The 24,000-nt window shown below is 50.9% G+C and overlaps 1 protein-coding gene across 2 annotated transcripts in view; it reads right to left on the bottom strand.

Annotated features, from left to right (window-relative positions):
* LOC135515265 (parathyroid hormone-related protein-like) overlaps window positions 1-22,703 on the bottom strand; it is a 33,541-nt gene extending 10,838 nt beyond the window's left edge. Inside the window, exons 1-3 of one of the 2 annotated variants that reach the window (XM_064938964.1) lie at window positions 22,629-22,703; window positions 22,374-22,449; window positions 21,642-21,763 (exon numbers count right to left, since the gene is read on the bottom strand). In XM_064938964.1, the coding sequence (XP_064795036.1) occupies window positions 21,642-21,748 (107 nt within the window). In that variant the 5' untranslated portion in view covers window positions 21,749-21,763; window positions 22,374-22,449; window positions 22,629-22,703. Of the gene's footprint in view, window positions 1-21,641; window positions 21,764-22,373 lie in introns of both variants that reach the window. The other variant, XM_064938963.1, reaches the window with a different exon arrangement.
* Window positions 22,704-24,000: the final 1,297 nt, after the last annotated feature.

The raw sequence follows: 24,000 nt of genomic DNA, 5'->3' as shown, positions 1-24,000 counted from the left end.
GGTGGGTGGGTGTGTGCGGGTGGGTGAGGGTGGGTGGGTGAGGGTGGGTGTGTGCGGGTGGGTGAGGGTGGGTGGGTGAGGGTGGGTGTGTGCGGGTGGGTGAGGGTGGGTGGGTGAGGGTGTGTGAGGGTGTGACAGAGAGAAAAACATCCTGACTGCCACCTCCAGTTAAAATCAGTGTGTTTGACAGGTTTTTAGCAGCACACCAGGACACACTGGAAACAAACCAGGGTGTCAAACAAAAATACTAGCTATGGTTACCAACACAGCTGGAGTATCTATGGTTTACCAAGACAGCTGGAGTATCTATGGTTACCAACACAGCTGGAGTATCTATGGTTTACCAAGACAGCTGGAGTATCTATGGTTACCAACACAACTAGAGTATCTATGGTTACCAACACAGCTGGAGTATCTATGGTTTACCAAGACAGTGTTATGATGTAGTGTCTCAGTGTTATGTTGTAGTGTCTCAGTGTGTATCAGTGTGTCTCAGTGTTATGTTGTAGTGTCTCAGTGTGTATCAGTGTGTCTCAGTGTTATGTTGTAGTGTCTCAGTGTTATGTTGTAGTGTCTCAGTGTGTCTCAGTGTTATGTTGTAGTGTCTCAGTGTGTATCAGTGTGTCTCAGTGTTATCTTGTAGTGTCTCAGTGTGTCTCAGTGTTATCTTGTAGTGTCTCAGTGTGTCTCAGTGTTATGTTGTAGTGTCTCAGTGTGTCTCAGTGTTATGTTGTAGTGTCTCAGTGTGTCTCAGTGTGTCTCAGTGTTATGTTGTCGTGTCTCAGTGTGTCTCAGGTGTTATGTTGTAGTGTCTCAGTGTTTTGTTGTAGTGTCTCAGTGCTGTGTTGTATTAAAGGCTGTTTCTGCTGTGTGTCTGCTGACAGAGTAATTGGTGACGTGGATACTGTAGTTCTTATGTCAAAACAGTCTATTTGTTTTAAGGACCATTTCTGTGAATCTCCACAACAACGGTATGTCCAAGCTGTGTCCTGGCCACTAGGGCCTGTTAGTTTTACATAACAGTAAAACCATTGGTATGTCCAAGCTGACCACTAGGGCCAGTTAGTGTCAGGTATGTCCAAGCTGACCACTAGGGCCAGTTAGTGTCAGGTATGTCCAAGCTGACCACTAGGACCAGTTAGTGTCAGGTATGTCCAAGCTGACCACTAGGGCCAGTTAGTGTCAGGTATGTCCAAGCTGACCACTAGGACCAGTTAGTGTCAGGTATGTCCAAGCTGACCACTAGGGCCAGTTAGTGTCAGGTATGTCCAAGCTGACCACTAGGGCCAGTTAGTGTCAGGTATGTCCAAGCTGACCACTAGGGCCAGTTAGTGTCAGGTATGTCCAAGCTGACCACTAGGGCCAGTTAGTGTCAGGTATGTCCAAGCTGACCACTAGGACCAGTTAGTGTCAGGTATGTCCAAGCTGACCACTAGGGCCAGTTAGTGTCAGGTATGTCCAAGCTGACCACTAGGGCCAGTTAGTGTCAGGTATGTCCAAGCTGACCACTAGAGCCAGTTAGTGTCAGGTATGTCCAAGCTGACCACTAGGGCCAGTTAGTGTCAGGTATGTCCAAGCTGACCACTAGGGCCAGTTAGTGTCAGGTATGTCCAAGCTGACCACTAGGACCAGTTAGTGTCAGGTATGTCCAAGCTGACCACTAGGGCCAGTTAGTGTCAGGTATGTCCAAGCTGACCACTAGGGCCAGTTAGTGTCAGGTATGTCCAAGCTGACCACTAGGGCCAGTTAGTGTCAGGTATGTCCAAGCTGACCACTAGGGCCAGTTAGTGTCAGGTATGTCCAAGCTGACCACTAGGACCAGTTAGTGTCAGGTATGTCCAAGCTGACCACTAGGGCCAGTTAGTGTCAGGTATGTCCAAGCTGACCACTAGGGCCAGTTAGTGTCAGGTATGTCCAAGCTGACCACTAGAGCCAGTTAGTGTCAGGTATGTCCAAGCTGACCACTAGGGCCAGTTAGTGTCAGGTATGTCCAAGCTGACCACTAGGGCCAGTTAGTGTCAGGTATGTCCAAGCTGACCACTAGGACCAGTTAGTGTCAGGTATGTCCAAGCTGACCACTAGGGCCAGTTAGTGTCAGGTATGTCCAAGCTGACCACTAGGGCCAGTTAGTGTCAGGTATGTCCAAGCTGACCACTAGGGCCAGTTAGTGTCAGGTATGTCCAAGCTGACCACTAGGGCCAGTTAGTGTCAGGTATGTCCAAGCTGACCACTAGGGCCAGTTAGTGTCAGGTATGTCCAAGCTGACCACTAGGGCCAGTTAGTGTCAGGTATGTCCAAGCTGACCACTAGGACCAGTTAGTGTCAGGTATGTCCAAGCTGACCACTAGGGCCAGTTAGTGTCAGGTATGTCCAAGCTGACCACTAGGACCAGTTAGTGTCAGGTATGTCCAAGCTGACCACTAGGACCAGTTAGTGTCAGGTATGTCCAAGCTGACCACTAGGGCCAGTTAGTGTCAGGTATGTCCAAGCTGACCACTAGGACCAGTTAGTGTCAGGTATGTCCAAGCTGACCACTAGGACCAGTTAGTGTCAGGTATGTCCAAGCTGACCACTAGGGCCAGTTAGTGTCAGGTATGTCCAAGCTGACCACTAGGGCCAGTTAGTGTCAGGTATGTCCAAGCTGACCACTAGAACCAGTTAGTGTCAGGTATGTCCAAGCTGACCACTAGGGCCAGTTAGTGTCAGGTATGTCCAAGCTGACCACTAGGGCCAGTTAGTGTCAGGTATGTCCAAGCTGACCACTAGGACCAGTTAGTGTCAGGTATGTCCAAGCTGACCACTAGGGCCAGTTAGTGTCAGGTATGTCCAAGCTGACCACTAGGACCAGTTAGTGTCAGGTATGTCCAAGCTGACCACTAGGGCCAGTTAGTGTCAGGTATGTCCAAGCTGACCACTAGGACCAGTTAGTGTCAGGTATGTCCAAGCTGACCACTAGGGCCAGTTAGTGTCAGGTATGTCCAAGCTGTGTCCTGACCACTAGGACCAGTTAGTGTCAGGTATGTCCAAGCTGACCACTAGGGCCAGTTAGTGTCAGGTATGTCCAAGCTGACCACTAGGGCCAGTTAGTGTCAGGTATGTCCAAGCTGACCACTAGGGCCAGTTAGTGTCAGGTATGTCCAAGCTGACCACTAGGACCAGTTAGTGTCAGGTATGTCCAAGCTGACCACTAGGGCCAGTTAGTGTCAGGTATGTCCAAGCTGACCACTAGGGCCAGTTAGTGTCAGGTATGTCCAAGCTGACCACTAGGACCAGTTAGTGTCAGGTATGTCCAAGCTGACCACTAGGGCCAGTTAGTGTCAGGTATGTCCAAGCTGACCACTAGGGCCAGTTAGTGTCAGGTATGTCCAAGCTGACCACTAGGGCCAGTTAGTGTCAGGTATGTCCAAGCTGACCACTAGGGCCAGTTAGTGTCAGGTATGTCCAAGCTGACCACTAGGGCCAGTTAGTGTCAGGTATGTCCAAGCTGACCACTAGGGCCAGTTAGTGTCAGGTATGTCCAAGCTGACCACTAGGGCCAGTTAGTGTCAGGTATGTCCAAGCTGACCACTAGGGCCAGTTAGTGTCAGGTATGTCCAAGCTGACCACTAGGGCCAGTTAGTGTCAGGTATGTCCAAGCTGACCACTAGAACCAGTTAGTGTCAGGTATGTCCAAGCTGACCACTAGGGCCAGTTAGTGTCAGGTATGTCCAAGCTGACCACTAGGGCCAGTTAGTGTCAGGTATGTCCAAGCTGACCACTAGGGCCAGTTAGTGTCAGGTATGTCCAAGCTGACCACTAGGGCCAGTTAGTGTCAGGTATGTCCAAGCTGACCACTAGGACCAGTTAGTGTCAGGTATGTCCAAGCTGACCACTAGGACCAGTTAGTGTCAGGTATGTCCAAGCTGACCACTAGGACCAGTTAGTGTCAGGTATGTCCAAGCTGACCACTAGGACCAGTTAGTGTCAGGTATGTCCAAGCTGACCACTAGGACCAGTTAGTGTCAGGTATGTCCAAGCTGACCACTAGGGCCAGTTAGTGTCAGGTATGTCCAAGCTGACCACTAGGGCCAGTTAGTGTCAGGTATGTCCAAGCTGACCACTAGAACCAGTTAGTGTCAGGTATGTCCAAGCTGACCACTAGGGCCAGTTAGTGTCAGGTATGTCCAAGCTGACCACTAGGACCAGTTAGTGTCAGGTATGTCCAAGCTGACCACTAGGACCAGTTAGTGTCAGGTATGTCCAAGCTGACCACTAGGGCCAGTTAGTGTCAGGTATATCCAAGCTGACCACTAGGACCAGTTAGTGTCAGGTATGTCCAAGCTGACCACTAGGGCCAGTTAGTGTCAGGTATATCCAAGCTGACCACTAGGACCAGTTAGTGTCAGGTATGTCCAAGCTGACCACTAGGGCCAGTTAGTGTCAGGTATGTCCAAGCTGACCACTAGGACCAGTTAGTGTCAGGTATGTCCAAGCTGACCACTAGGGCCAGTTAGTGTCAGGTATGTCCAAGCTGACCACTAGGGCCAGTTAGTGTCAGGTATGTCCAAGCTGACCACTAGGGCCAGTTAGTGTCAGGTATGTCCAAGCTGACCACTAGGACCAGTTAGTGTCAGGTATGTCCAAGCTGACCACTAGGGCCAGTTAGTGTCAGGTATGTCCAAGCTGACCACTAGGGCCAGTTAGTGTCAGGTATGTCCAAGCTGTGTCCTGACCACTAGGACCAGTTAGTGTCAGGTATGTCCAAGCTGACCACTAGGACCAGTTAGTGTCAGGTATGTCCAAGCTGACCACTAGGGCCAGTTAGTGTCAGGTATGTCCAAGCTGACCACTAGGGCCAGTTAGTGTCAGGTATGTCCAAGCTGACCACTAGGGCCAGTTAGTGTCAGGTATGTCCAAGCTGACCACTAGGGCCAGTTAGTGTCAGGTATGTCCAAGCTGACCACTAGGACCAGTTAGTGTCAGGTATGTCCAAGCTGACCACTAGGGCCAGTTAGTGTCAGGTATGTCCAAGCTGACCACTAGGGCCAGTTAGTGTCAGGTATGTCCAAGCTGACCACTAGGACCAGTTAGTGTCAGGTATGTCCAAGCTGTGTCCTGACCACTAGGGCCAGTTAGTGTCAGGTATGTCCAAGCTGACCACTAGGGCCAGTTAGTGTCAGGTATGTCCAAGCTGACCACTAGGGCCAGTTAGTGTCAGGTATGTCCAAGCTGACCACTAGGGCCAGTTAGTGTCAGGTATGTCCAAGCTGACCACTAGGGCCAGTTAGTGTCAGGTATGTCCAAGCTGACCACTAGGACCAGTTAGTGTCAGGTATGTCCAAGCTGACCACTAGGGCCAGTTAGTGTCAGGTATGTCCAAGCTGACCACTAGGGCCAGTTAGTGTCAGGTATGTCCAAGCTGACCACTAGGACCAGTTAGTGTCAGGTATGTCCAAGACCTGTGTCCTGACCACTAGGGCCAGTTAGTGTCAGGTATGTCCAAGCTGACCACTAGGACCAGTTAGTGTCAGGTATGTCCAAGCTGACCACTAGGACCAGTTAGTGTCAGGTATGTCCAAGCTGACCACTAGGGCCAGTTAGTGTCAGGTATGTCCAAGCTGACCACTAGGGCCAGTTAGTGTCAGGTATGTCCAAGCTGACCACTAGGGCCAGTTAGTGTCAGGTATGTCCAAGCTGACCACTAGGGCCAGTTAGTGTCAGGTATGTCCAAGCTGACCACTAGGGCCAGTTAGTGTCAGGTATGTCCAAGCTGACCACTAGGACCAGTTAGTGTCAGGTATGTCCAAGCTGACCACTAGGACCAGTTAGTGTCAGGTATGTCCAAGCTGACCACTAGGGCCAGTTAGTGTCAGGTATGTCCAAGCTGACCACTAGGGCCAGTTAGTGTCAGGTATGTCCAAGCTGACCACTAGGACCAGTTAGTGTCAGTTATGTCCAAGCTGACCACTAGGGCCAGTTAGTGTCAGGTATGTCCAAGCTGACCACTAGGGCCAGTTAGTGTCAGGTATGTCCAAGCTGACCACTAGGACCAGTTAGTGTCAGGTATGTCCAAGCTGACCACTAGGACCAGTTAGTGTCAGGTATGTCCAAGCTGACCACTAGGACCAGTTAGTGTCAGGTATGTCCAAGCTGACCACTAGGGCCAGTTAGTGTCAGGTATGTCCAAGCTGACCACTAGGACCAGTTAGTGTCAGGTATGTCCAAGCTGACCACTAGGGCCAGTTAGTGTCAGGTATGTCCAAGCTGACCACTAGGGCCAGTTAGTGTCAGGTATGTCCAAGCTGACCACTAGGACCAGTTAGTGTCAGGTATGTCCAAGCTGACCACTAGGACCAGTTAGTGTCAGGTATGTCCAAGCTGACCACTAGGGCCAGTTAGTGTCAGGTATGTCCAAGCTGACCACTAGGGCCAGTTAGTGTCAGGTATGTCCAAGCTGACCACTAGGGCCAGTTAGTGTCAGGTATGTCCAAGCTGACCACTAGGGCCAGTTAGTGTCAGGTATGTCCAAGCTGACCACTAGGACCAGTTAGTGTCAGGTATGTCCAAGCTGACCACTAGGGCCAGTTAGTGTCAGGTATGTCCAAGCTGACCACTAGGGCCAGTTAGTGTCAGGTATGTCCAAGCTGACCACTAGGACCAGTTAGTGTCAGGTTTGTCCAAGCTGTGTCCTGACCACTAGGGCCAGTTAGTGTCAGGTATGTCCAAGCTGACCACTAGGACCAGTTAGTGTCAGGTATGTCCAAGCTGACCACTAGGACCAGTTAGTGTCAGGTATGTCCAAGCTGACCACTAGGGCCAGTTAGTGTCAGGTATGTCCAAGCTGACCACTAGGGCCAGTTAGTGTCAGGTATGTCCAAGCTGACCACTAGGGCCAGTTAGTGTCAGGTATGTCCAAGCTGACCACTAGGGCCAGTTAGTGTCAGGTATGTCCAAGCTGACCACTAGGGCCAGTTAGTGTCAGGTATGTCCAAGCTGACCACTAGGACCAGTTAGTGTCAGGTATGTCCAAGCTGACCACTAGGACCAGTTAGTGTCAGGTATGTCCAAGCTGACCACTAGGGCCAGTTAGTGTCAGGTATGTCCAAGCTGACCACTAGGGCCAGTTAGTGTCAGGTATGTCCAAGCTGACCACTAGGGCCAGTTAGTGTCAGGTATGTCCAAGCTGACCACTAGGGCCAGTTAGTGTCAGGTATGTCCAAGCTGACCACTAGGGCCAGTTAGTGTCAGGTATGTCCAAGCTGACCACTAGGACCAGTTAGTGTCAGGTATGTCCAAGCTGACCACTAGGGCCAGTTAGTGTCAGGTATGTCCAAGCTGACCACTAGGGCCAGTTAGTGTCAGGTATGTCCAAGCTGACCACTAGGGCCAGTTAGTGTCAGGTATGTCCAAGCTGACCACTAGGGCCAGTTAGTGTCAGGTATGTCCAAGCTGACCACTAGGACCAGTTAGTGTCAGGTATGTCCAAGCTGACCACTAGGACCAGTTAGTGTCAGGTATGTCCAAGCTGACCACTAGGGCCAGTTAGTGTCAGGTATGTCCAAGCTGACCACTAGGACCAGTTAGTGTCAGGTATGTCCAAGCTGACCACTAGGACCAGTTAGTGTCAGGTATGTCCAAGCTGACCACTAGGACCAGTTAGTGTCAGGTATGTCCAAGCTGACCACTAGGGCCAGTTAGTGTCAGGTATGTCCAAGCTGACCACTAGGACCAGTTAGTGTCAGGTATGTCCAAGCTGACCACTAGGGCCAGTTAGTGTCAGGTATGTCCAAGCTGACCACTAGGGCCAGTTAGTGTCAGGTATGTCCAAGCTGACCACTAGGCCAGTTAGTGTCAGGTATGTCCAAGCTGACCACTAGGACCAGTTAGTGTCAGGTATGTCCAAGCTGACCACTAGGACCAGTTAGTGTCAGGTATGTCCAAGCTGACCACTAGGCCAGTTAGTGTCAGGTATGTCCAAGCTGACCACTAGGACCAGTTAGTGTCAGGTATGTCCAAGCTGACCACTAGGGCCAGTTAGTGTCAGGTATGTCCAAGCTGTGTCTGACCACTAGGGACCAGTTAGTGTCAGGTATGTCCAAGCTGACCACTAGGGCCAGTTAGTGTCAGGTATGTCCAAGCTGACCACTAGGGCCAGTTAGTGTCAGGTATGTCCAAGCTGACCACTAGGGCCAGTTAGTGTCAGGTATGTCCAAGCTGACCACTAGGGCCAGTTAGTGTCAGGTATGTCCAAGCTGACCACTAGGACCAGTTAGTGTCAGGTATGTCCAAGCTGACCACTAGGACCAGTTAGTGTCAGGTATGTCCAAGCTGACCACTAGGGCCAGTTAGTGTCAGGTATGTCCAAGCTGACCACTAGGGCCAGTTAGTGTCAGGTATGTCCAAGCTGACCACTAGGGCCAGTTAGTGTCAGGTATGTCCAAGCTGACCACTAGGGCCAGTTAGTGTCAGGTATGTCCAAGCTGACCACTAGGGCCAGTTAGTGTCAGGTATGTCCAAGCTGACCACTAGGACCAGTTAGTGTCAGGTATGTCCAAGCTGACCACTAGGGCCAGTTAGTGTCAGGTATGTCCAAGCTGACCACTAGGACCAGTTAGTGTCAGGTATGTCCAAGCTGACCACTAGGGCCAGTTAGTGTCAGGTATGTCCAAGCTGACCACTAGGACCAGTTAGTGTCAGGTATGTCCAAGCTGACCACTAGGGCCAGTTAGTGTCAGGTATGTCCAAGCTGACCACTAGGACCAGTTAGTGTCAGGTATGTCCAAGCTGACCACTAGGGCCAGTTAGTGTCAGGTATGTCCAAGCTGACCACTAGGGCCAGTTAGTGTCAGGTATGTCCAAGCTGACCACTAGGGCCAGTTAGTGTCAGGTATGTCCAAGCTGACCACTAGGGCCAGTTAGTGTCAGGTATGTCCAAGCTGACCACTAGGGCCAGTTAGTGTCAGGTATGTCCAAGCTGACCACTAGGGCCAGTTAGTGTCAGGTATGTCCAAGCTGACCACTAGGCCAGTTAGTGTCAGGTATGTCCAAGCTGACCACTAGGGCCAGTTAGTGTCAGGTATGTCCAAGCTGACCACTAGGGCCAGTTAGTGTCAGGTATGTCCAAGCTGACCACTAGGGCCAGTTAGTGTCAGGTATGTCCAAGCTGACCACTAGGGCCAGTTAGTGTCAGGTATGTCCAAGCTGACCACTAGGGCCAGTTAGTGTCAGGTATGTCCAAGCTGACCACTAGGGCCAGTTAGTGTCAGGTATGTCCAAGCTGACCACTAGGGCCAGTTAGTGTCAGGTATGTCCAAGCTGACCACTAGGGCCAGTTAGTGTCAGGTATGTCCAAGCTGACCACTAGGGCCAGTTAGTGTCAGGTATGTCCAAGCTGACCACTAGGGCCAGTTAGTGTCAGGTATGTCCAAGCTGACCACTAGGGCCAGTTAGTGTCAGGTATGTCCAAGCTGACCACTAGGGCCAGTTAGTGTCAGGTATGTCCAAGCTGACCACTAGGACCAGTTAGTGTCAGGTATGTCCAAGCTGACCACTAGGGCCAGTTAGTGTCAGGTATGTCCAAGCTGACCACTAGGACCAGTTAGTGTCAGGTATGTCCAAGCTGACCACTAGGGCCAGTTAGTGTCAGGTATGTCCAAGCTGACCACTAGGACCAGTTAGTGTCAGGTATGTCCAAGCTGACCACTAGGGCCAGTTAGTGTCAGGTATGTCCAAGTCCTGACCACTAGGACCAGTTAGTGTCAGGTATGTCCAAGCTGACCACTAGGGCCAGTTAGTGTCAGGTATGTCCAAGCTGACCACTAGGGCCAGTTAGTGTCAGGTATGTCCAAGCTGACCACTAGGGCCAGTTAGTGTCAGGTACCACTGACCACTAGGGCCAGTTAGTGTCAGGTATGTCCAAGCTGACCACTAGGGCCAGTTAGTGTCAGGTATGTCCAAGCTGACCACTAGGGCCAGTTAGTGTCAGGTATGTCCAAGCTGACCACTAGGGCCAGTTAGTGTCAGGTATATCCAAGCTGACCACTAGGGCCAGTTAGTGTCAGGTATGTCCAAGCTGACCACTAGGGCCAGTTAGTGTCAGGTATGTCCAAGCTGACCACTAGGGCCAGTTAGTGTCAGGTATGTCCAAGCTGTGTCCTGACCACTAGGGCCAGTTAGTGTCAGGTATGTCCAAGCTGACCACTAGGGCCAGTTAGTGTCAGGTATGTCCAAGCTGACCACTAGGGCCAGTTAGTGTCAGGTATATCCAAGTCCTGACCACTAGGGCCAGTTAGTGTCAGGTATGTCCAAGTCCTGACCACTAGGGCCAGTTAGTGTCAGGTATGTCCAAGCTGACCACTAGGGCCAGTTAGTGTCAGGTATGTCCAAGCTGACCACTAGGGCCAGTTAGTGTCAGGTATGTCCAAGCTGTGTCCTGACCACTAGGGCCAGTTAGTGTCAGGTATGTCCAGTAAAACCCTTGAATAGTATCCATCATCACACTAAAACTGAAAACATATGGCCAGTAATATTCTCAATTATTTTCCTTAGAAAAGATTAACATTAGATCAAGGAAAAAACTGGTCACATAATTTATTAATTTCTCCAAGTTCTTCCAAAGCCACGGAGCAGATATTTACTTGTCCCAGTGCAATAATATCCTGGTAAGAGACTACCTCCCGTACAGAGAGATGTTTGAAAGGAGCTGTGTTTATATACATACAGACATTTCCTGTGATTCTCAGGGAGAGTGAGGCAGGGAACCGAACAGGCTTGGGCTTTGAAAAACGATCTCCCTGTTGGTTTTTTTTTAACCTTTAATAAAGCCCAACATCAAACACTCCCCAAGGCACAACTAGAAGAGAGGAAGGAGGAAGAGAGGAAAACATTAAGAAAAAAGGGCTGGATACATCCTGATGTGGCACGATTCCAACAGAACAGACCTCCTTGTCTTGGCCTACCTGATGATAATTGTTTCTCTGTGCGGGGTAAAGGGGGGGGGGGAAAGGGGGGCAGAGGGAATGAGAGAACGAAATAGTACACTGTGTTTACTCCTACCCACTAGATGTGTCATTTCTCTGTCTGTCTGATTGAAGCTCTATCCAAACTTGGCAGCCAGTTTGTAAAGCTTTAATTTGGCTCCTGATGCTTGGTGGCCCAGGTCCAACACTATTGTTAGGGTGAGTATGTCCAAAGCTTGGTGGCCCAGGTCCAACACTATCGTTAGGGTGAGTCCTGACTCCTAAAGCTTGGTGGCCCAGGTCCAACACTATCGTTAGGGTGAGTCCTGACTCCTAAAGCTTGGTGTCCAACACTATCGTTAGGTGAGTCCTGACTCCAAGCTTGGTGGCCCAGGTCCAACACTAGTTAGTGTGAGTCCTGACTCCTAAAGCTTGGTGGCCCAGGTCCAACACCAGTTAGTGTCAGGTATGACTCCTAAAGCTTGGTGGCCACAGGTCCAACACTATCGTTAGGGTGAGTCCTGACTCCTAAAGCTTGGTGGCCCAGGTCCAACACTATCGTTAGGGTGAGTCCTGACTCCTAAAGCTTGGTGGCCCAGGTCCAACACCAGTTAGGGTCAGTCCTGTCCAAGCTGACCACTAGGTCCAACCAGTTAGTGTGAGTCCTGACTCCTAAAGCTTGGTGGCCCAGGTCCAACACTATCGTTACTGACTCCACACTATCGTTAGGGTGAGGGCTCCTGATGCTTGGTGGCCCAGGTCCAACACTATCGTTAGGGTGAGTCCTGACTCCTAAAGTATGGTGGCCCAGGTCCACCACTATCAGTTAGGGTGAGTCCTGACTCTAAAGCTTGGTGGTATGTCCAACACTAGTTAGGGTGAGTCCTGACTCCTAAAGCCACCCAGGTCCAACACTATCGTTAGGGTGTCCTGACTCCTAAAGCTTGGTGGCCCAGGTCCAACACTATCGTTAGGGTGAGTCCTGACTCCTAAAGCTTGGTGGCCCAGGTCCAACACTATCCAAGGGTGAGTCCTGACTCCTAAAGCTTGGTGGCCCAGGTCCAACACTATCGTTAGGGTGAGTCCTGACCTAAACTGGTGGCCCAGGTCCAACACTATCGTTAGGGTGAGTACTCCTAAAGCTTGGTCCTGACCAGGTCCAACCAGTTAGTCCTGACTCCTAAAGCTTATAGGTCCAACACTATGTGTCCTGACTCCTAAACTGGTGGCCAGTCCAACACTATCGTTAGTCAGGTCCTGACTCTAAAGCTTGGTGGCCCATCCAACACTAAGCTAGGGTGTGCTCCTGGTGGCCCACCAACACTATCAGTTGAGTCCTGACTCCTAAAGCTTGGTGGCCCAGGTCCAACACTATCGTTAGGGTGAGTCCTGACTCTAAAGCTTGGTGGCCCAGGTCCAACACTATCGTTAGGCTGAGTCCTGACTCCTAAAGCTTGGTGGCCCAGGTCCAACACTATCGTTAGGGTGAGTCCTTAAAGCTTGTGGCCCAGGTCCAACACTATCGTTAGGCTGAGTCCTGACCAGCTAGTGGCCCAGGTCCAACACTATCGTTAGGGTGAGTCCTGACTCCTAAAGCTTGGTGGCCCAGGTCCAACACTATCGTTAGGGTGAGTCCTGACTCCAAAGCTTGGTGGCCCAGGTCCAACACTATGTTAGGGTGAGTCCTGACTCCTAAAGCTTGGTGGCCCAGGTCCAACACTATCGTTAGGGTGAGTCCTGACTCCTAAAGCTTGGTGGCCCAGGTCCAACACTATCGTTAGGGTGAGTCCTGACTCACTAAAGCTTGGTGGCCCAGGTCCAACACTATCGTTAGGCTGAGTCCTGACTCCTAAAGCTTGGTGGCCCAGGTCCAACACTATCGTTAGGGTGAGTCCTGACTCCTAAAGCTTGGTGGCCCAGGTCCAACACTATCGTTAGGGTGAGTCCTGACTCCTAAAGCTTGGTGGCCCAGGTCCAACACTATCGTTAGGGTGAGTCCTGACTCCTAAAGCTTGGTCAGGTCCAACACTATCGTTAGGGTGAGTCCTGACTCCTAAAGCTTGGTGGCCCAGGTCCAACACTATCATTAGGGTGAGTCCTGACTCCTAAAGCTTGGTGGCCCAGGTCCAACACTATCGTTAGGGTGAGTCCTGACTCCTAAAGCTTGGTGGCCCAGGTCCAACACTATCGTTAGGGTGAGTCCTGACTCCTAAAGCTTGGTGGCCCAGGTCCAACACTATCGTTAGGGTGAGTCCTGACTCCTAAAGCTTGGTGGCCCAGGTCCAACACTATCGATCAGGGTGAGTCCTGACTCCTAAAAAACCAGGTCCAACACTATTTAGGGTGAGTCCTGACTCTAAAGCTTGGTGGCCCAGGTCCAACACTATCGTTAGGTTAGGGTGACTCCTGACTCCTAAAGCTTGGTGGCCCAGGTCCACACTATGTTAGGGTGAGTCCTGACTCCTAAAGCTTGGTGGCCCAGGTCCAACACTATCGTTAGGGTGAGTCCTGACTCCTAAAGCTTGGTGGCCCAGGTCCAACACTATCGTTAGGGTGAGTCCTGACTGTGTGGCCCAGGTCCAACACTATCAGACAGTCCTGACTCCTAAAGCTTGGTGGCCCAGGTCCAACACTTCGTTCAGGGAGTCCTGACTCCTAAAGCTTGGTGGCCCAGGTCCAACACTAACAGGGTGAGCTCCTGGCTCCTGATGCTTGGTGGCCCAGGTCCAACACTACGTTAGGGTGAGTCTGACTCCTAAAGTGGTGGCCCAGGTCCAACACTATCGTTAGGGTGAGTCCTGACTTAAAGCTTGGTGGCCCAGGTCCAACACTATCGTTAGGGTGAGTCCTGACCCTAAAGCTTGGTGGCCCAGGTCCAACACTATCGTTAGGGTGAGGTCCTGACTCCTAAAGCTTGGCTGGAGGTACATCGTTAGGGTGAGTCCTGACTCCTAAAGCTTGGTGGCCCAGGTCCAACACTATCAGGGTGACTGACTCCTTTCTTGGCCCTACCTGAGGGTGAGTCCTGACTCCTAAAGCTTTCAGGTCCAACACTATGTAGGGTGAGTCCTGACTCCTAAAGCTTGGTGGCCCAGGTCCAACACTATCGTTAGGGTGAGTCCTGACTCCTAAAGCTTGGTGGCCCAGGTCCAACACTATCGTTAGGGTGAGTCCTGACTCCTAAAGCTTGGTGGCCCAGGTCCAACACTATCGTTAGGGTGAGTCCTGACTCCTAAACTTGGTGGCCCAGGTCCAACACTATCGAGGGTGAGTCCTGGCTCCTGATCTGTCAGGTGACTATCGTTAGGGTGAGTCCTGACTCCTAAAGCTTGGTGGCCCAGGTCCAACACTCGTTGTGAGTCCTACTCCTAAAGCTTTGGCCCAGGTCCAACACTATCGTTAGGCTGAGTCCTGACTCTAAAGCTTGGTGGCCCAGGTCCAACACTATCGTTAGGGTGAGTCCTGACTCCTAAAGCTTGGTGGCCCAGGTCCAACACTATCTAGGCTGAGTCCTGACTCCTAAAGCTTTGGCCCAGGTCCAACACTATCGTTAGGGGAGTCCTGACTCCTAAAGCTTGGTGGCCCAGGTCCAACACTATCGTTAGGGTGAGTCCTGACTCCTAAAGCTTGGTGGCCCAGGTCCAACACTATCGTTAGGCTGAGTCCTGACTCCTAAAGCTTGGTGGCCCAGGTCCAACACTATCGTTAGGGTGAGTCCTGACTCCTAAAGCTTGGTGGCCCAGGTCCAACACTATCGTTAGGGTGAGTCCTGACTCCTAAAGCTTGGTGGCCCAGGTCCAACACTATTGTTAGGCTGAGTCCTGACTCCTAAAGCTTGGTGGCCCAGGTCCAACACTATCGTTAGGGTGAGTCCTGACTCCTAAAGCTTGGTGGCCCAGGTCCAACACTATCGTTAGGGTGAGTCCTGACTCCTAAAGCTTGGTGGCCCAGGTCCAACACTATCGTTAGGGTGAGTCCTGACTCCTAAAGCTTGGTGGCCCAGGTCCAACACTATCGTTAGGGTGAGTCCTGACTCCTAAAGCTTGGTGGCCCAGGTCCAACACTATCATTAGGGTGAGTCCTGACTCCTAAAGCTTGGTGGCCCAGGTCCAACACTATCGTTAGGGTGAGTCCTGACTCCTAAAGCTTGGTGGCCCAGGTCCAACACTATCGTTAGGGTGAGTCCTGACTCCTAAAGCTTGGTGGCCCAGGTCCAACACTATCGTTAGGGTGAGTCCTGACTCCTAAAGCTTGGTGGCCCAGGTCCAACACTATTGTTAGGGTGAGTCCTGACTCCTAAAAGCTTGGTGGCCCAGGTCCAACACTATCGTTAGGGTGAGTCCTGACTCCTAAAGCTTGGTGGCCCAGGTCCAACACTATCGTTAGGGTGAGTCCTGACTCCTAAAGCTTGGTGGCCCAGGTCCAACACTATCGTTAGGGTGAGTCCTGACTCCTAAAGCTTGGTGGCCCAGGTCCAACACTATCGTTAGGGTGAGTCCTAAATCCTAAAGCTTGGTGGCTGGGTTCCAATACATTTGATTGACTCAGTGTTTGTCCTATTTTGAAGCTGTCAACACTGTGTTTGATGTTAGCTGAGATCATACGTGGTCTGGTTAGATAGTGTGGTGGGATACAGTAACTCCATTGTTGAGGACTCAACTCTCCTTCTGGTAAAGTACATCACACAATGATAACTTGATAAAATGCTAATTTTCAGGGACAGCACAGGGTTATGCTCGGGAAACAGACAAAAAAAAAAGGCTTTCACCTTTTGTATTGTTACAATCAAATGTGATTTTATCGTGTTTAAAAAAAAAATCGCAATCTTTCATTTAATTGGATGCTCCCTCACAATCCAACTCGGTTCAGATCACTGCTGACTGTTTCGTCCAGACTGTAACTACCAAACCCCACAGCTCTGTCTCCTAACAGTGAGGACCTACCAGACCCCACAGCTCTGTCTCCTAACAGTAAGGACCTACCAGACCCCACAGCTCTGTCTCCTAACAGTGAGGACCTACCAAACCCCACACTAACAGTGAGGACCTACCAAACCCCACAGCTCTGTCTCTAACAGTAAGGACCTACCAGACCCCACAGCTCTGTCTCCTAACAGTGAGGACCTACCAGACCCCACAGCTCTGTCTCCTCTGAGGACCTACCAAACCCCACAGCTCTGTCTCCTAACAGTGAGGACCTACCAGACCCCACAGCTCTGTCTCCTCTAAGGACCTACCAGACCCCACAGCTCTGTCTCCTAACAGTGAGGACCTACCAAACCCCACAGCTCTGTCTCCTAACAGTGAGGACCAGACCCCACAGCTCTGTCTCTAACAGGAAACCCCACAGCTCTGTCTCCTAACAGTGAGGACCTACCAGACCCCAGCTCTGACCCTAACAGTGAGACCTACCTCCACAGTCTCTCCTAACAGTAAGGAGCTACCAGACAGCTCTGTCTCCTAACAGTCAGGACTACCAGACCCCACAGCTCTGTCTCCTAACAGTAAGAGCTACCAGACCCCCAGCTCTGTCTCCTAACAGTGAGGAGCTACCAGACCCCACAGCTCTGTCTCCTAACAGTAAGGAGCTACCAGACCCCACAGCTCTGTCTCCTAACAGTGAGGAGCTACCAGACCCCTCCTGGGTCTACCTAACAGTAAGGAGCTACCAGACCCCACAGCTCTGTCTCCTAACAGTGAGGAGCTACCAGACCCCAGGCTCTGTCTCCTAACAGTAAGGAGCTACCAGACCCCACAGCTCTGTCTCCTAACAGTGAGGACCTACCAGACCCCACAGCTCTGTCTCCTAACAGTGAGGGACCCCACAGCTCTGTCCTAACAGTAAGGACCCAGACCCCACAGCTCTGTCCCTAACAGTGAGGACCTACCAGACCCCACAGCTCTGTCTCCTAACTGAGGACCTACCAGACCCCACAGCTCTGTCTCCTAACAGAGGACCTACCAGACCCCACAGCTCTGTCTCCTAACAGTGAGGACCTACCAGACCCCACAGCTCTGTCTCCTAACAGTGACAGACCTACCAGACCCCACAGGCCCCTACCAGACCCCACAGCTCTGTCTCCTAACCGTAAGGACTACCAGACTACAGACTCATCAGGACAGACTCTACTCAGGCCCCATGAACCCCTCCTGGGTCCTACTCTACAGACTCTTCAGGGGACCCCCCTCCTGGGTCCTACTCTACAGACTGAGGGGCCCCATGAACCATCCTGGGTCCTACTCTACACAGAGGGGCCCCATGAACCCTCCTGGGTCCTACTCTACAGACGAGGGGGCCCCATGAACCCTCCTGGGTCCTACTCTACAGACTCATCAGGACTAACCCCTCCTAGTCCAGACAGACTCTTCAGGACTAACCCCCTCCTGGGTCCTACTCTACAGACTCTTCAGGACTAACCCCCTCCTGGGTCCTACTCTACAGACTCTTCAGGACTAACCCCTCCTGGGTCCTACTCTACAGACTCTTCAGGACTAACCCCCTCCTGAGTCCTACTCTACAGACTCTTCAGGACTAAGACTCCTGAGTCTACTCTACAGACCCCCCTCCTGGGTCCTACTCTACAGACTCTTCAGGACTAACCCCTCCTGAGTCCTACTCTACAGACTCTTCAGGACTAACCCCCCTCCTGGGTCCTACTCTACAGACTCTTCAGGACTAACCCCCTCCTGAGTCCTACTCTACAGAGACTCCAGGGGGTCCCCCATCAGGAACCCTCCTGGGTCCTACCAGACCTTCAGGACTAACCCCTCCTGGGTCCTACTCTACAGACTCTTCAGGACTAACCCCCTCCTGGGTCCTACCTACAGACTCTTCAGGACTAACCCCCTCCTGGGTCCTACTCTACAGACTCTTCAGGACTAACCCCCTCCTGGGTCCTACTCTACAGACTCTTCAGGACTAACCCCCTCCTGGGTCCTACTCTACAGACTCTTCAGGACTAACCCCCTCCTGGGTCCCTCTACAGACGAGGGGCCCCAGAACCCTCCTGGGTCCTACTCTACAGACGAGGGGCCCCATGAACCCTCCTGGGTCCTACTCTACAGACTCTTGAACAGGACTACAACCCCAGACCCTGGGTCCTACTCTACAGACTCTTCAGGACTAACCCCCTCCTGGGTCCTACTCTACAGACTCTTCAGGACTAACCCCCTCCTGGGTCCTACTCTACAGACGAGGGGCCCCATGAACCCTCCTGGGTCCTACTCTACAGACTCTTCAGGACTAACCCCCTCCTGGGTCCTACTCTACAGACTCTTCAGGACTAACCCCCTCCTGAGTCCTACTCTCGAGGGGCCCCATGAGCCCTCCTGAGTCCTACAACAGACCAGACGAGGGGCCCCAGAACCCGCTACTCTGAACTCTACACCGTCTGTTAGTCGCCAGGTTCAAAGCTCCCCTAGGACGGCCCAGCAGCACCTGGTTCTAATCTCCTTTCAGACGCCCTTTTATCCCAGGAACCAGGAACAAACCTGTCAACACTGCAGCCAAATCATTGTCAGATGTTACTGCTCACACCCCTCCCTCTGAGCAGGGATGCTACCCTGATCCACTTAGATAGACACTGGTTCCATCCTGGCACCCGAGTCCCTAAAAAGTGCAATGTGCCCTGGTCAATAGTAGTGTACTATATAGGGGGTATTCGGGTGTCATTCCAGACCAGCCATAGACTTTCTCTACATAGAGAACCTACATAGAGAACCTACATAGAGAACCTACATAGAGAACCTACATAGAGAACCTACATAGAGAACCTACATAGAGAACCTACATAGAGATCCTACATAGAGATCCTACATAGAGATCCTACATAGAGATCCTACATAGAGAACCTACATAGAGAACCTACAGCGCCATAATATCAAGTCTCACAGATGTGTCAATGTTATGAGGCTTCACCTTTACCAGCTCTTATCCACATCCTCTCCTCGCCTCGATCTGTCTCAGAGATATTATCTGTGTCAGAGATAGTATCTGTGTCAGAGAAATATGTCAGAGAAATATCTTTCAGAGATAGTATCTGGGAGATATCAGCTCCCAGAGCATGTTTTTCATTCTGTCTCTCATGGGTTTCAAGGAGTGTGTCCAAAATGCCCCCCTATTCCCTTTCTAGCTGCCCTATGGGCCCTGGTCAGAAGTAGTACACTGCATAGGGGATAGGTTGCTGTTTGAGCCTCACTACACAGGGCTGTCGGGACTTGAAAGAGGGTTTACTCTGTTAGGCATAATATAGTTCCTCCAAGAGCGCTGGGTTTAGTTTGGTCGGCCGCCTGGCCGTGCATCAGCACTATTCAACCCTCTTTATCCTGAAAGACACCAGGCAGCCAGCGGGGGCCCAGCCCAGAGATACCTGAACAACTACAACAGACCGTGAGGTAGGGAGGAGCAGCTAGCGGGGCCCAGCCCAGAGATACCTGAACAACTACAACAGACCGTGAGGTAGGGAGGGAGCAGCTAGCAGGGGCCCAGCCCAGAGATACCTGAACAACTACAACAGACCGTGAGGTACGGAGGGAGCAGCAGCGGGGACCCAGCCCAGAGATACCTGAACAACTACAACAGACCGTGAGGTACGGAGGGAGCAGCCAGCCCAGAGGGACCGTGAGGTACGGAGAGGAGCAGCTAGCGGGGGCCCAGCCCAGAGATACCTGAACAACTACAACAGACCGTGAGGTACGGAGGGAGCAGCTAGCGGGGACCCAGCCCAGAGATACCTGAACAACTACAACAGACCGTGAGGTAGGGAGGGAGCAGCTAGCGGGGACCCAGCCCAGAGATACCTGAACAACTACAACAGACCGTGAGGTAGGGAGGGAGCAGCCAGCGGGGGCCCAGCCCAGAGATACCTGAACAACTACAACAGACCGTGAGGTACGGAGGGAGCAGCTAGCGGGGGCCCAGCCCAGAGATACCTGAACAACTACAACAGACCGTGAGGTACGGAGGGAGCAGCTAGCGGGGGCCCAGCCCAGAGATACCTGAACAACTACAACAGTGAGGTAGGGAGGAGCAGCTAGCGGGGGCCCAGCCCAGAGATACCTGAACAACTACAACAGACCGTGAGGTAGGGAGGGAGCAGCTAGCAGGGGCCCAGCCCAGAGATACCTGAACAACTACAACAGACCGTGAGGTACGGAGGGAGCAGCTAGCGGGGGCAACTACAACATAGTGTGGTAGGGAGGGAGCAGCTAGCGGGGGCCCAGCCCAGAGATACCTGAACAACTACAACAGACCGTGAGGTACGGAGGAGCATAGCGGGGGCCCAGCCCAGAGATACCTGAACAACTACAACAGACCGTGAGGTAGGGAGGAGCAGCTAGCGGGGGCCCAGCCCAGAGATACCTGAATAACTACAACATAGTGTGGTAGGGAGGGAGCAGCCAGCAGGGGCCCAGCCCAGAGATACCTGAACAACTACAACAGACCGTGAGGTACGGAGGGAGCAGCTAGCGGGGACCCAGCCCAGAGATACCTGAACAACTACAACAGACCGTGAGGTAGGGAGGGAGCAGCTAGCGGGGGCCCAGCCCAGAGATACCTGAACAACTACAACAGACCGTGAGGTACGGAGGGAGCAGCTAGCGGGGGCCCAGCCCAGAGATACCTGAACAACTACAACAGACCGTGAGGTACGGAGGGATAGGTGTGAAGAGACACCAAACTAACTAACAAGCAAACAAGGACATTTCTGTTTTTAGCCGGTGGTCCAAAACCCCCTGCATGGCTAGGAGAGGAGAGGAGGAGGGGAGGAGGGAAGAGGCGAGGAGGGGGACCCCCGGGGGGGAGACCGCCTAAGACGGCCTTAAACGAGTGCTTGGGAACTGGCGGGAGGGAAGGAGGGAAAGGAGGGTGGTTGTGGGGATTTGACTCGCTTTATCACAGAGGGCTTTTTACCTCTCTCTCTCTCTCCCTCTTCCCCTCTCTCTCTCTTCTCTCCTCTCTTTCTCTCTCTTTCCTCTCTCTCTCTCTCTCTTACTCTCTTTCTCTTACTCTTTCCCTCTTCCCCCTCTCCCCCTCCCTCCCTCTCTCCCCTCCCTCTCCCCTCCCTCCTCTCTCTCTCTCTCTACCCCCCCCTCTCTCTCCCTAAGTACACACAGGTGGGTGAACTCTATCTAAACAGCTGGCGGCACGGTCCACAAATGAGCACATTTTCCAGCCTGTTAGAGGCACCACTGCCTCGCCCCCCCACCATGAGACACTACTTTAATACGGAATAAAACAAATACTAATAAAAAATACATTCTAATATTAATTAAAATAATATTACAAATCAATAAAACAAATACTATTAAAAAATACATTCTAATATTAATAATAATTAAAATAATATTACAAATCAATAAAACAAATACTAATAAAAAATACATTATAATATTAATAATAATTCAAATAATATTACAAATTAATAAAACAAATACTAATAAAAAATACATTATAATATTAATAATCATTAAAATAATATTACAAATCAATAAAACAAATAAGAAAATGATTTTTTTAAATAAAGATTTGATTATTAGTAATAACAATATGGGGAAACTAATTTATGTGACTAATATTCCCATTCTCTGCTTCTTTTAATATTGATTGAGGACCGTGACGAACTTGATGGATATACTTGTCAAAGTAAAACAAAAACAGAAAAGGAGCGTTGAAGTAAATGTGTATTATGAAATAGGAACTTACATCCTGTTGGCGAGCCCATCGATTGGCCGTCCGTAGTGAGGAACAGGGGAACACAGTAAGAACACAGCGAAGCACCACTGCTGTACGACTCTCCTCGACCACAACATCTTGGACAAAGTCTGCTGCAAACAACAACAACGAAATGCTGCATTTAAAATGCGGAATAACATCTCATATAATGAGATTATTACAAAGTATCGTTCAAAACACAACCAAACTTTACAGATAAAATATATTTATTTTAATTATTGAAATGTGGAATATTCATTAGCCCGTTTTTTTTTTTTTGGTGGGCGGGCAGGGGGACTTATTTTCAAGACAGATTTTTCAAAGCTATGAAATATCCCTGTGTTTATATATTTCTATGTCTTCTACAACAACAACAACAACAACAACAAAAAAACACACGATCTGTAATGTTATTCCTGTTGAATAACTGTAAACAGACAACGCTGGTATTGATTTAAACCACAGTATATTAATAAGGGGAGAGTCTCCACCAACGGGTCTCTACATAGTTCCTGCAGGAAAACGTTCCTGCCAGTTCTACAGACCTCAGCAGCTCTACTGAACTCAAACTAGAACCAGACCCAGCATGTCTCTATCTCAGCTCATCAACCATTCCACCAAGTCCACTTTACCACAACAAAAAAACCCTGCTCAGTTCCGCTCTGCTGGATTACATTCAACCCCCGCCAGAGGAGACGAAGACGAGAGGAGATTGGTTCTTACTTGTCCCGCTGTACGTCTGGTCAGTCTTGTCCTCTGACCCCCCCAGAAGAGAGAGAACTCTCTCCAAGATTCCAGGCTGGAGGGGGGAAATAAAACGAAGAAACCCAAGAGTGGTTAAAGGTCAATCCAGGTGGTTTATGGTCTGTTAAAACAGAGAGGACAGGGAAAAAACCCCAAGATGACTGAGATCCAAAGTCCTAAACTGTCCTTCTCTTCCCTCCTGATCTCCAACACGCCTCTTACAGTCCAACTTACTTTTCTCAACTCTTTGTTTCCAAATCGTCTCAATTGGAAGTAAAAGCCAAAGCTCAAAGTGATCCAGTGAGAGGGTTTTTGGAGTTGGTCTCAGAGCAGAGTTGTGCTCCAGGTGTTGCTGCTTCCTGCTGAATTTGTATTTCCCTGTGAGTCCGTTCCTCTCTACCGCTCCTAGTAGTTCTGTCCTCTTCTCCTACAGTTGTGCTCTGCAGTCTGCAGTGGTAGTTCTGTCCTGCTCTAGTTATAGAGGCTGTGGAGCCGGCTGAGGCTGCAGCTGGAGTCAGAGTGGTGGGAAAGTTTTCAGCAGCTCTCTCTCTCTCTCTCTCTCTCTCTCTCTCTCTCTCTCTCTCAGTGGGCCTCAGCAGCTCTCTTTCTCTCTCTCTCTCTCTCTCTCTCTCTCTCTCTCTCTCTCTCTCTCTCTCTCTCTCTGTCTCTCTCTCTGTGTCTGAGCAGGTCTCCCTCTCTCTCTGTGTGTTTCTGAACAAGTCTCTCTCTCTCTCTCTCTCTCTCTCTCTCTCTCTCTCTCTCTCTCTCTCTCTCTCAGTGGGCCTCAGCAGCTCTCTCTCTCTCTCTCTCTCTCTCTGGGCTCTCAATTCAATTCAATTCAATTCAAGGGGCTTTATTGGCATGGGTAACATGTGTTAACATTGCCAAAGCAAGTAAGGTAGATAAGACACTCTCTCTCAGTGTCTGAGCAGGTCTCACTCTCCCTGTGTGTCTGAGCAAGTCTCTCTCAGTGTCTCTCTCTCTTTCAGTGTCTGAGCAGGTCTCCCTCTCTCTCTCTCTCTCTCTCTTTCAGTGTCTGAGCAGGTCTCACTCTCCCTGTGTGTGTCTGAGCAGGTCTCTCTCTCTCTCAGTGTCTGAGCAGGTCTCCCTCTCTCTCTCTTTCTCTCTCTCTTTTCTCTCTCTGTGTGTCTGAGCAGGTTCTCTCTCTCTCTCTGTGTGTCTGAGCAGGTCTCTATCTCTCTGTGTGTCTGAGCAGGTCTCACTCTACCTGTGTATGTCTCTCTCTCTCTCTCTCTCTCTCTCTTCTCTTCTCTCTCTGTGTGTCTGAGCAGGTCTCTCTCTGTGTGTCTGAGCAGGTCTCACTCTCTGTGTGTCTGAGCAGGTCTCTATCTCTCTCTGTCTGTGTCTGTGTGTCTGCAGGTCTCACTCTCCCTGTGTGTGTCTGAGCAGGTCTCTCTCTCTTTCTGTATGTCTGAGCTCTCTCTCTCTCTCTCTCTCTCTGTCTGTGAGCAGGTCTCTCTCTGTGTGTCTGAGCAGGTCTCTCTCTGTGTGTCTGAGCAGGTCTCTCTCTCCCTGTGTGTCTTAGCAGGTCTCTCTCTCTCTCTCTGTCTGTCTGAGCAGGTCTCTCTGTCTGTGTGTCTGAGCA

Source organism: Oncorhynchus masou, chromosome 27 (genome assembly GCF_036934945.1).
Source record: "Oncorhynchus masou masou isolate Uvic2021 chromosome 27, UVic_Omas_1.1, whole genome shotgun sequence".
Lineage (NCBI taxonomy): Eukaryota > Metazoa > Chordata > Actinopteri > Salmoniformes > Salmonidae > Oncorhynchus > Oncorhynchus masou.
The sequence above is the reverse complement of the archived record's forward strand: the minus strand, read 5'-3'. Positions and strand labels throughout refer to the sequence as shown.